Genomic DNA, 13155 nt, shown 5'->3' with positions numbered 1-13155 from the left:
GGACTTGAACTCAGGGCCTTGCACTTGCTAGGCAAGTGCTCTACTACTTGAGCCATGCCCCCACACTTTTCTCTTTAGTTTATTTTTCATATAGGGACTTGCACTTTTGCCTGGGGCCGGTAATTCTATCTCCATCTCCCACCCAAGTAGCTGGGATTACAGACATGTGCCATTGTGCCTGGCTACGTTTACTTTTATAACTAGCAAGAAACAGATTTTTTAACTAGTTTATACCCAGTTATGTTTTTTACAAATAGTATGACGTGAAGGAATGGAGCAGTAGATTGTGGGGTTTTGAAGCATCCTATGGTCCAGAGCTCCTCAGCTTTTGGCTGTGTTTTGAGGACACAACTCATGGCACACTGACCTGCAGTTTCCTGGGCGATAAGGCTTGCAGGACCTGGACCAGCCTCATGTCCTCAGCTTGTAGTACAAGACATGGGGAAGGAACATTGCTTTACCCGTACAATAGGTTCCAGCAGGGCCTCAGGGTTTACTGAGGGGAGGCAGAAGAAAGGAAACCCCTTGCCTCAAGCACACACGAACACTTTTGTGCCAGAAGCCCTGAGTTTCCAGATGTTAGGAACTCTGCATAGAGGGACAAACGAGAGGTCTCAGCCCCCTGCTCCCCAATGTAGCTGGGTTGTGACTTTCACAGGGGACATCTCACACCTCCTAGAGGCCCCCAAAAACCACAGAGACATTGTCCCAGAAGTGCCACCTCTGTCTTCTGCCGATGACCAGGGGCCAGAGGAAGCTGGTGATCAACTCTCCGTGCCTTCCTGCTCACAGGGGAGGGGCTACAGGATAGGACAAGGACAAGGGTTGTCCCTACCCTTGGCCCTGACACGCCCTCGGGTACCCGCGTTGCACTGTGACGGAAGCAGTGGGTAGGTCTTATGTGACTTTGGCATTGTGAATTACTGTTCCAGAATCTTCCTGTCAAGAGACAGAAGCTGTAGAGTGCTTTGGGCACAGAGTCCCCCACCCCCAGCACAGCCCAAAACCCTATGGTACCTCTTCTTCCAAGACTTCTGGGCCACTTCCAGTCTGGGTGACATATCCTCCCCTAGCTGCTCAGCACCTTGGACTGCCACCTCAAGGACTGTCCCCACTGTCTCAAAACAGGCCACTGTTCTCATGCATGAGTCGCCATCCTGCTTGTTAGCTCCTCAAGAGCAAGGGTCATGTGCCACAGCCTAAGCCTCACACATTGCAAGCCCTCCATAAATGCTTGCTGACTGACTACAGGATGAACACAGCCATGCCTACCATCCCTAGCTTGGGCTTGGGGGAAAGGAGGCCTCTTCTTGCCCAATCTGGGCCCGTGAAGCATCACTAAGACACGGGGCAGAAACCCAGAGATGGTGACTCAAGCCTTCCTGCCTCTTCTTTGCTGATAACTTGACTGACTTCCTAAGGGACCTCAAGGGTAAGACATTCCCCCTAATTCCAAGCACCCCCAAACCAGTCTTGATGTTTAAAACCAGACTTCACGGCACTGGGTGTGAGGATTAAGCTTTGTGAACTCACTGGAGAGTGTTTGGTGTAGCTCAGAGCAGTCACTGTGTGTACTTCCTCTAATCAACTCAAGTGTCAGTCCAGGACAGACCTACAATACTGGCTGCTCCTCCCACCAAAAGAATGCCAGATTCTCAGCCAGCACAGCACAGTGTGCAGCCCTGTTGTCTGCTTGAATGGCCAGCAGAGACACACGGAGGGGACAACCCTGGGGACGTCTCTGGAGTCTCTGACTGTCATCGCTTTGTGTAAGTGGTTTGCCTTTCCCTGGTGTTTGCCTCATCTAGCACCCCCATTGCACACCCAGTTAGATGGAAGATGGGCCCTGGGGGGCATGTGACAGCAGACAAAAGCCAACACGGGACTGGTTAGTGGCCCCAAGATTCTCTACAGCATTTCCTAAAAGTGTGTCGTTTTCAGAGGTGTCAGAGGCCCAGAGAGGAGCATCGACCAGTGAATGCACCCAAGACTCCAAGTGCACACCTCCCACCATGAAACATCAGCGCCACCCACCAGCCACTGAGTGAGGGATGAATGTCTCTAACACAACTGCCAACTGACTGCTATCAGCTAGAGAGCGAGCCCCAAACCACAGGCAGACAAAATGCCAAGGTTACAGACAGTTCTTTCCACTCTCTCCCCTGCCTTGGGCAATTTTCCTACCAACTGGTCCTCATCCTTCACACTCCACCTAACCTGGAGCCAGGCAGGCATTTAACAAACTTCCCTTCTCAACCAGCCCAGTCACAGCAGGGGCAAAAGAAATACCATCCTGCTGTGGTATACTGATCAATGGCTTCTTGAGTATCCCAGAGATGGCTGGATCAGGGAAGGGCCAATCCTGTGCTGTAGGAGGTGGCCGGGGCAGTGAGCAGCAGACGTTACCCAAGAGGGTCTTGAGGGCTCAGAGCAGGGGGGGCCCAGATCACTGGGCACCACAGCTGTGAACACAGAGCAGGCCCACCCAGTTCTGTTACTCACTCCACTCCTCAGTCAACCAAAAGACAGGTTTGCTGATAGGCACTCGGTCAGTAGTTTCACAAGGGGACAAGGTAGAGTTAGGCAGCTGGAAATTGAGAGGCATGAAGTGACAGTGGCACTGAGCAGGGGTTTTTCAAACACTTACCTCAGCACAATTGGCCCGAGAAACTAAGCTTTAGTGGTTTTCCAAGGCCTATGGCTAAATGAGTAGTACCAAGCGTGCCACACTTGTCACTGCACTGTAGTTAGTCCCCACCCCTGACAAGAACGGCTGACAGAGGCAGGGTTTGAACACAGGGCCTTGCACATGCTAGGCAAGTGCTCTACCACTTGAGCTATGCTCCCTGCCCTTTGTTTTTATTTTGTTTTTGAGATAAGGTCTAACTTTGCCCAGGCTGACATCAACCTTGAGACTCTCCTTCCTCCTCCTCCTGAGTAGCCGGGATTATAGATATGCATCACACTCCTGGCTCTAGATTATTTCAAAAACACACCCAGGGCTGGGGATGTGACATGGCGGGAGAGTACTTGCTTAGCATTTTTGAGGACTTCGATTTAAAGCCCAGAACTGCAAAAAGAAATTGTATATATTATGTGTCAGAGGAACATCCTTATATAAACATGTGCCAGCTCCCCTTTCAGTGGTGAGGATCAGGGATCACCCCTGCTTTCTCCCTGTGGCCAAGACACATTCACAGACAAAGGGACCCACAGGGGTCTTTGCTCTTGGCTCCCTTTAAAGCAGAAGAGTCCTTCCATCAAGCTCTGTCGCCCATGGAAGGAAGCCTAGAGAAGGGCAGGACTGCCTGCAGTTTGACCTACATCAGGGCTGAGATGGCTCTGAAAGACCATCGAATGGGACTCTGTCCAGGTGGAAAACAGGGGCAGCAAGAGAAAGCAGTTTCTATGGTTACCTGAGGCGGTTGCCTGGGGCAATGTGTTGAGGAGTCTAAGACTAGGCAAGGAAGGAGGGCATGACTGAAGGCTGGTTCTCAGCAGCCACAGCTGGACGGAGAGGGGTGCATCATGCTCTTGAGCTTGACCTCTATCCCTTCTCAGGGACTTGTTGCAAACGAGAAAGGTGTCCTTTCCAAGGAGCACGCAGCTTGATAAGTACCGGGGGGCTGGACAGCCAACCTCCCCATTCACAGGTGCTATCATTCAGAGACAATTTGCACAACTGTGCCAAGCAGTCCTGAGTGCAACAGCCATGTGGGAGACCCTCAGACCCTCAACTCTTCTCCAGTGCCCCCACTATTCACTTGTTGTCTGGCAACTTGTAGAAATATTTCTTTGAGGGCTAGGTATGGTGGCTCACACTTGTAATCCCAGCTACTCGAGAGGTGGAGGTAGGAGGATCACGGTCTGAGGTCATCCCAGGCAAAATCATAAGACCCTATCTGAAAAATGAACAAAAAGCAAAGGACTAGGGGGTGTGGCTCCAGTAGTAGAGCACTTGCCTAGCAAGTGCAAGATCCTGAGTTCAATCCCCAGTACTGCCAAATATAAGTATATGTGTAATATGTGTGTGTGTGTGTGTGTGTGTGTGTGTGTTTCTTAGAAACCAGGGCAGGTAATAAGCCATCATCCTCTCTTCCACGCAAGGAAATAACTTCTCAAAAGAGGCATGCTAAAACACTGGCAGATAGGGATAAAGACAGCTGTCAGTGCTCCAAAATCTTGGGCAAGGGTACCCACTGCACCCAGGGCCCCTCTTTCTTTGCCTTCATAAAGTGTGTGCTCCTCAGGAGGCAAAGAAGGGAGGAGAACATTCAACCAAGCAGGTCCAGGTTTGTCACATCGTCCTTGGGCGTGGGAAACCTCCATGAGGCTGGTCAAAAGTCCACACCCTGGGTCCTTCCCACTCCCACACACTTCTCATCTCTTCCACTTGGCCTCCACTGCTACCATCTTGGCTCAAATAATTTCCTAATTGGCCACTGTCCTCCTGCTTCATTCCTCATCCATGCTGCTTTCCACAAGGCTGTCCAGAACCTTCCCCAGGCTCCTTGCAGCCTTCAGAATCAGTTCAATCTCCATCACACCTGCTTCGACTTGGCTCTATCCTTCAACCCCTATCACACATGCTAGCCAGGGCAAGCACTGGTGCCTCTTCGCAGAGTGGCCAGCCCATGCCTCCAGGCTATGCTCAAGCCTCCCTCTGTATTGTATGGCCTGTGCAGGGCCACTGCTCCAACCCTAAATCTTACCTAGGCTCTGGCGCTCCCAACTGACCGGACACTCCAGCCAGGAGAGTCTACAGTCCTACACTGAGGCCAGGAAGCAGAGGCTGTGGCCTGGAGACAACCTGATACAGAAATCAGGCGGGGTGTCTTTCACTCAAGGACTTATACCCCCGAGTGGGCCCTATCCAGGCTCCTGACTCCAACTTCCCCAGAACCACTGAGACAAAGGCCTATCATGCATCTGTCTCCCATCTGAGACTCCCCTCTTGGTGGGAGAGGCACCATTCCCTTCCTCTGTGTGTCCCCAAGTCCAGCTGTGGGGTGAAAACCCAGAAATCCTTCGTGTTTAGGCTGAGCCCCGTGTTAGCTAGGTCCATGTTGCTCCTGGGGTCCCTTGTCCCTATAGAAACCAGAGCTGTCCCTATTTGTCCCTACAGGATCTGATTCTTGGTCCAGTTTCAGAAGTGTCGCCTTTGCACGCAGCTAAGTGTCTAGGGACCTCCCTAATACAGGATGGTTATTTGCGGAGGTCCCATGGGCCTGCCATCATTGGCTAAAGCCACCACAAGGTCACAACATAGGTCTGCCAGGTGTCTTGGGCTCCCTCAACAGTGAGCAAGGACTGTGGACAGATCAGGCCTGCTCTCTGGGTCCACCTCTTTCAGAGTCAGCAGCCCTATAAATAGCCAGGATGAACCAGATCCCAAGAAAATTCCTGTTCTGTTACATCTGGAAGCAACAGGCCACAAACACTGCTCCCATGGCAGCTGCTGTAGGAAAACTTTCGTTGTGTGCCTTATCAACAAGCTTTTGGCCCCCTCATGCCAATAAACGTAATCCTATTTACAAAGCTTTACTGCCAATTCATATATTAAATAGGACTATGGGCAAAATTATGCACCCCCAATTCACGTCCTAACCCCCCAGAACCTCAGAATTTGACTGTATATTTAGAAATAGTCTTTAAAGATGTAATTAAAACAAGGACACTAAAATGAACCTTACTCCCATAGGACTGGTATCCTTTTAAGAGGAGGAGATTTGGATCCTGTGAAGACAGATTAGGGGTCATCCATCAGCCAATCAGAGAGGCCTCAGAAGAAATCAGCCCTAAACACACCTCCAGAATTGTGAAATAATAAATTCCTGCTGTTCAATCCACCAAGTATGGAATTTTGTTATGGAAGCCCTAGCAAACTAGTACAGTAAGCCAATTTCTCTTTCTTTTTAAGCTGAAACACACACACAGGACTTTCTAATTTTTTTTCAAACCCTACTTTGAAGGTTACCATCATAGACAGGTGTGAGGAACCTAGTCCCAACTGGATTTTAGCGATCAGGCCATATGCAAGCCAGAAGAAATGAGGTGTTGGGACCTCTGGTCATTTCCCCTTTGGGTCTGAGATACTGGAAGTGGAGAAGAAGGAACCCCCAGCACAAGACCAGCACAGCTGGTCTGTCACAGACCAACCCTTGCAAGTGGACTGACCCCTCCTTTTCCTAAACTCTGCGGATCATCAGAATCACCTGGGACGCCTGGGTCCCTCTCTGGAGTTTGCAGTGGGACCCAGAACTTGTTTTTAAGTGGACCAGGTGATTCTCAGGACCAGGCACTTTTAAGAAATCGAGTCCAGGCCATTTCTTCCCCAGCAGGAGGAGGGTTTGTGGCTGGAGTGCAGGTGCGCGCGCTGCCAAGAGAGCGAGGGAGGCCGATCGATCATCGCGCACAGCTGCGGACGGAGCATGGGTGGCGCGTCCCGCGTGTCGCCCTCTCCCCTCCAGCGCGGGGAGCCCCGCCCCCCGCCTCATCGCTTCGAAGGCTCCGAGCCCGCAGTATTTGCCCGTTTACGTGTTGTGCCCTGCGTTCTTTCTTTGGATCAAACGCAGATGGAAGAAGTGCCTCTTGTTTCCCTCACTAGTAACTTTGCGGAGTCCCAGACGTCCTCGTTTTTCTCCTGGGTGTGTCCTGCCCATGACTTTTCTCTCGCGCCCTGGGCCCTTACCTGAAACCCAAGTTCCCCGCTCCCATCTCCGCGGCCAGGGGACTGTCCCAGGCCCCACAGTCTGCGCGCCGGGCGCGGTGGAAAACCGGATGAGCGATACGCAAGACTCTTTGGGGTCTGCGCGCCCCCACTTCCTGGCTGAATGCAGGTTCCTTCCTAACCCTGAAAGATCCCCCCATCCTCGAGCCTGCCCCCAAACCATCCTTCCGGATCGGCTCACCCAGGCCGGCAGGTGCTGACCCCGCAGCTCGCGGCTGATGAACTGGCGCTCGTTGTCCAGGAATTCGAAGGCGGCCTCCAGGCGTCCCAGCTTCCCGCGGCGGTTCCTGCGCCACCACATCCAAAGCAGGGCCCCAAGCAGCAACCAGGTTATGCCGAGCCCCAGGTAGCCGGCCAGGTAGACGGGCGCCAGGTAGAACAGCACCCGCGCCACGAAGGTGTAGAGCTCCGGCAGCAGCTGGCGGGACAGGCGCAACTCAGGACCCGGTGCGCGCCGGGCTCTTCCCTGGGCAGCCGGGGCATCGCGGGCTCCCGGAGCTGCGGAGACTCCGGGCTCCTCCGCTTGCATCAGGTTGTCGCCGTCTTGCCCTCTCCAAAAACTTCACCCGAGCGCAGGCCTGCGCGCCCCGACGTCCCGGCACATGCGTCTCCCAAGCGCGGGGAACCGATCGCCGCGCCCCTCTTGCTCTGCGGAGCTCCCCGGTGCCCTCTCCGCGGTGCGAGCTCGGGGCGCTGCACCTGGGAACCAGGCGAGCGGGGCGGGGCCCAGCGCGCAGGAAGGCCGAAGTCTCCGCCCCCGGGGCGGGGCCAGGAGTTAGAGGGCGGGGCCTCCTGGGCGTACTTGGACTGGTGTGTCTGGAGCAGGCGTCAGCAGGAAGAGCGCAATTGCCACTTGGGGTGGATTCGATACTCTCTAAGTGGCTTGTGACTCACCCAGGCACGAGTACGACGGCTAAACATCCCCGAAAACCTGTTTTCTTCCCCTAGTCTAGTGCAGACTCTCAGGAGACATTCCAGGCTCTCCACGGACCGGCCCAGCTGGGCCTCCCCAGCCCGAGGATGGGCCTGACCCTGTATCCGGGCCTTCCAACTGGCCCTAGACCCTGCAACTCTGTCCCCTGCTGTGACATCCGTAAAGCATGGTCCTAGCCCCCATCACAGCCAAGCTGAGTTCAAGATCCCTCCTGTCCCCCCACCCCCATTCTGCCCCACTCCCCCAACCCTCTCTGCCGGGTCAGTTTGGATCTTTGTTTCCGGCATCAACAGACCGAGAGCTTCTTGGGGCCGGTGACCTGCTTATCTGTGGGGTGCCCGACAAGGACAGGTAACCTCTGGATGAAAGCGGAGCGGGTGGAGCACTGACTCTCTAGGTGTAGGTAATAAGTCATCTTGTGGAGGTCGCACATGGCAGACCGCTCATCGGAGCTATCACGTCAATCACCACAGCACCATTTTCTTTCTTTTTTTCCTCCCCTCACAAAGCGATTTTGAAGTCAACAGACATTCTGTCATGCTTTGGAATTATTCTACACCTTTCATTACTTTTATTGGAAGACTGAGCCCCTGTGGACAACAATCAAAAGATAACTGTAGGGCTGGGATGTAGCTCAGTGGTACAGTGTTTGTCTGGTATGTGCAAAGCCCTGGGTTCGAGCTTGAGATCATAACACACACACACACACACACACACACACAGAACTGTATCTTGTTCTCTCTGCCCTCCTTTCCCCGCCTCGTTCTTTCTCTTTATCTATCTTTCCTGGATAAAATTACTTGCTGAGGTCAGTTTTGTTTTTTTTTTTTCAACAATGGATGTGTTTCTGTTGATTAGAAGACCTGAATCCTGCTCCACTGTTCATAGCCTTCCAGGACTCAGCCAAAACCAAGGCTGAGAGCCCCTCCTGTTACCTGGCATTTTCCAGTGTAGCCTGACAAATCAATTGAAGATGCTGCTCACTTGGTTCCTTTTTGGAGTCATGAAAGTCTCAGAAAGTCCACTAAACATTATTTAGTGTTTCTCAAATTATTTGGCCATCCAACACTTTTTTCAAGTCTTTCTCTCTCCCTCCCTCCCTTCTTCCCTCCCCCAGTGTGGTTCACGCTTATGGATAGGCAACTTCAAGACACTACTTTATTGGTTGTCTGAGGTCATCAGAAAATAAAGAAAATAGCCAGGCACGGGTGATTCACGCCTGTAATCCTAGCTACTCAGTCAGCAGAGATCAGGAGGGTTTCAGTTCGAAGCCAGCCTGGCAAATAGTTTATGTTTGCGACACCCTATCTGAAAAAAAAAAAAAAAAATCTCAAAAAAGAGCTGGTGGAATGGCTTAAAGTGTAGGCCCTGAGTTCAAACCCCAGTACCACAAAAAAAAAAAAAAAAAAAAAAAAGGATGGGGAGACAGGGAAGAAGATTGATGGTTCTCAGGATGGCCCGACCAGGCTTCTAGTCCCCAGCCATGCAGAGCACAGCACCTTCCCAGGGCTACAGGACACAGGTCTCACAGTCCAGAGAGATTGCCTTGATCCCATTCCAACTCCAACCTCCTGGAGAGAGGATCAAACTGTGTCTCTCATGTCCTTCACATTCTCGCTCCCCCCTGGGTTAGTGTGTTTGGAAAGGAGTGGGCAGATGCTGTGTTTGAGGTTACCAAGAAAGGAAGGTTGTTGGCTGTTAATCAGTGTGAGACCTGTTGATACCAGATGGGACTTTGTTGCTCCTTTTCTATTCCTGAGGTCAAGTTTGCACCTGGAACATTGGAGCTCTAATTTTCCTTCACCTGGACATCTAGTTACTACAGCCAATGAAACCATTTTATAGATTGTTTGATCAGAGCACAACCTGGGGAGAACAAAGCTGTCCACAGCTTTTGTCTGCATTAATTTGAAAGTTCATGGTCACAATACCAGCTTTTCATACAGCAGTGCAAACATTTATTGGCTGTGAGTGAATCGTTTCTCCCCAAAAGCTATGTTCAAGTTCTACCCCCTAGTACCCATAAATGAGACCTTTTTTGGAAATAGTTAATCAAGCTAAGATGGTCCGATGACTGGCACCTTTTTAAGAAAAGGGAAATTTGTACATAGAGAGGGGACACAGAGAGGGCAGAGGGCCATGGGAAGATACAAGTCAAAACTGGAGTGATGTGGCTACAAGCTGACGATTGATGGCCAACTCCAGAAGACAGGGAAAAGCAAGGAAAGGTTTTCTCCTGGAGCCTTTGGGGAGAGTTGGCCCTACCAGCATTTGGTTTCAGACTGCTAGCCTCTTGGACTGTGAGAGAAAAAATTCCTATTGTTTGAAGTCACCCACTTGGTGGCACTTTGCATGGCAGCCCTTGGAAACACATACAACCACCTACTGAGTGTCAGGCACCATTCTGGCCCTGAAGATTCAGGGTGAACAGGAATGACAGGGTCACTGCTCTGATCTTCTAGTGAAGGAAGTCAGACAATGAACAGTAAACAAAGAACAAGAAATGTGGAGGCTGTTTTAGCCAGGGTGACTTAAAAGGGGCTCTTTAGGGAAATTAACTTTTGAGTTAAGAACTAAATAAAACTTAAAAGTGTACACACAATTTTATCTTAAGGGGGCAGTACTGGGGTCGAATTTAGGGCTTCACACTTGCTAGGCAAGTGCTCTATCACTTGAGCCATACCCCAGCCCTTTTTGGTTTGGTCATTTTGGAGATAGGGTGTCACTTTTTGTCCAGGCCTGGACTACAGTTCTCCTACTTATGCTCCCCACAGTAGCTGGGATGACACACCCACCTTTTTCTGTTGAGGCAGGGTCTCACAAACTTTTTGTCTACACTGGCCTCAAATCACAATCCTCCTGATCTCAGCCTCCCAAATAGCTAGAAGTTATAGGCATAAACCACACACCTGGCTAGAATTTCATCTTTTAAGGGCTGAGTGTGGTGGTACAAATCTGTAATCCCAGTTTGGGAGGCACAGTTGGAGGATCATGGTTCCAGGCCAGCCCAGGGGAAAAGTTAGTGAAACTCTATCTCAAAACAAGCTGGGTGTGCTTATGCATTCCTGTAATCTCAGCTACTTGGGAGGCAAAGGTAGGAGGATCCTGATCCAAGTCCAGCCAGGGCAAAAGCATGAGACCCTATTTAAAACACTAAAGCAAAATGGGCTTTAGGGTGTGGCTTGAGCAAATATAAAACCCTGAGTTCAGGCCCCAGTACCAAAAAAGCCAAACCAAAACAAAACAAAAACTATACCTTGGTATCTCATCTTTCCTTCAAAACAGAAAGATAAGCATGGCTCACTGCTAAGTGTCCTTTGTTTCACTTCTGCATTTCATGTGAGGCTAGAGTAATTTCTCTGTCTGTCCTCACTGTCAGCCTGGGCTCTCCTGAGCACAGTGTCTATATCTGACATAGCTTCATGTTGGTGCCCAGGCCCGAACAGGAAAACACTGGAGAAGAGCAGTGAGTACCGAGACTGAGCACTTCCAGGCTCTAGAACTGTGGGAAATTCCTTAATTCTTGGCTGACCTGCTCCCCCATCTGTAAGTCAGAGGGTGGCCATGAGGACCAAGAGAGATACACTCGGAGGTGTATAGACACGGAGATGGAGAAGTGGTCAAGGAAGAATTTGGTTTTGTCTGGATGGCTTGCTTTTTACAACAGGAATGTATTTGTGTGTAATTTTTATTGAGGTCAAATGTAGGGAAAATATTTTCTCACTTCACCATTGCGAAGTGTGCAGCCAGGGGTGTTGAATAGACAAGTGTTCTTGTCCAACCGTCACCACCATCTGTCTCCAGAACTCTTTTCATGTTGCAAAACTGAAATTTGAGCACCATTAGACAGCAAATGACTGCTCTACTTTCTGTCCTTACGATTCTGAGTACTTAGGTGCACCAGATAGATGGAGTCATGCAGTGTTGTCTTGGGCCTGGCTGGTTTCACTGAGTGTGACGTACTCAAGGATCCACATGTTGTAGCATCTGTCAAAATGTTTTTCCTTTTTTGGTTTTGTTTTTTTGACAGGCTGGCCCAAGCTGGCCTCAAACTCTTGAGTTCAAGCAGTCCTCAGCTCCTGAGTAGCTGAAACTACAGGCATGCATCACTATACTCAACTGGTCCTTCTTTTTAAGGCTAATTAGTTTTGGTAAACTAATTGTAGTTTTGGTTTTCCATTAGTTGGCTAACTAATGTAAATTTTTTTCCTAACATTTTTCCACTCAATCTACTGTTCAGAGGCCTAAAATAACTTTCGAATGTCTTCTGTGATGAGAAGCAAGCTCTCTCTTCTGACTCCAGGTAGCAGCCCCAGTTGTCAGCAGAGAATCTGAAGTCTTCTCACACATGGGTCTCAGAAACAGGTCAGTCTGTGTCACACACAGGTCAGGTTTCTCCGGCCTGGGAGTTTGTGTCAGTTCTGAGCCTGTTACCTTGCTGAAGCTTGTTCTCCATCCGCCTCTCTGGGTATCATCAGGATACAGAATCGTGTCCCAGGGCTGACAGATGCGGGTGTTCACCAAAGCTGTGTCCCCTGGGGTCTCTCCACCTGGTCTCTCAGGCAGTCCACCCGGACTCTACAGCTCTTCTCCAGCTGGAGGTCCATCCCAGAGTCGTGTTCACCACTAATGTCCTGAGTCCCGTGCTGGCCAGGGTGCCCGCTGGCTCTGCAGAGAAAGGGCCAGGCAGGAAGCGGGCAATCCCCTCTGCCCCCACCTCCCTCTGGAAACTAGCACTGACGACAGCTGGGCCTCCAGCCTCTAGCCTCCAATACAGACTCTGTATTTCATGCTCAACTGTTTTAATACTTCAGGACTTTAAATTTTCTGTTTTTAAAATAAGATGCATTTTCAAAGTTGATTTTGAAGTTCTTTTCAAGGCACTTTGCAATTTTACCTAAGCAGGTGGTACTGGGGGTTGAACTGGGGGCTTTGCTTGCTAAGGCAGGTGCTCTACTCCTTGAGCCACTCCACCAGCTCTTATAATTCACATCTTTCTTTTTGAGTGATCCCTGGATTTGAAAATATTTTCGATTGTAGTGTAAGTGACTTTGATTCCTAAATTTCATTGTCTAGTAATTTGTGGTTAGCAGGTAGACATACTGCTAATTTTTGAACCATATTCCTCCTCATCTCCACTTCCCAAGTAGCAGGGATTATAGGCCTGAGCCACTGTACCTGCTAATATTATTTCTTCTTTTGATACTTTGTAGAACTTACCAGTAAACCAATCTTAGCCTAGAGTTCTTTGTGGGAAGGTTCTTAATGATTGATTTGATTTTGTTAACATGTAGAACTATTCAGACATTTGGTTTATTCTTATATCAGGTTTAGGTTCAACATGTTATAATTTTTCTATTCATTCAGTTAAAATGTTCTATTTCCATTAATTGATTATTGAAATGAGTAATCCTTGATTGACTCATTGATTATGCAGAAGTCTCTTGTTTAATTTTTAATTAGCTGGAGACTTTCTAGTCTGCTTATGGCT

At 50.0% G+C, this 13155-nt stretch overlaps 1 protein-coding gene across 4 annotated transcripts in view; it reads right to left on the bottom strand.

The window, feature by feature from the left end:
- Esyt3 (extended synaptotagmin 3) overlaps positions 1-13155 on the bottom strand; it is a 57902-nt gene that overhangs the window by 32501 nt on the left and 12246 nt on the right. For 3 of the 4 annotated variants that reach the window (XM_020168284.2, XM_074059176.1, XM_074059175.1), the window contains exon 1: positions 6912-7442. The exons of the other annotated variant lie outside the window; for it this stretch is intronic. In XM_020168284.2, coding sequence (XP_020023873.2) covers positions 6912-7259 — 348 coding nt within the window. In that variant the 5' untranslated portion in view covers positions 7260-7442. Of the gene's footprint in view, positions 1-6911; positions 7443-13155 lie in introns of those variants that run through there. 4 annotated transcript variants of the gene reach the window in all.

The sequence above is a fragment of the Castor canadensis genome, chromosome 17 (assembly GCF_047511655.1).
Source record: "Castor canadensis chromosome 17, mCasCan1.hap1v2, whole genome shotgun sequence".
Taxonomy (NCBI): domain Eukaryota; kingdom Metazoa; phylum Chordata; class Mammalia; order Rodentia; family Castoridae; genus Castor; species Castor canadensis.
This window is presented reverse-complemented; position numbering and strand designations above follow the sequence as displayed.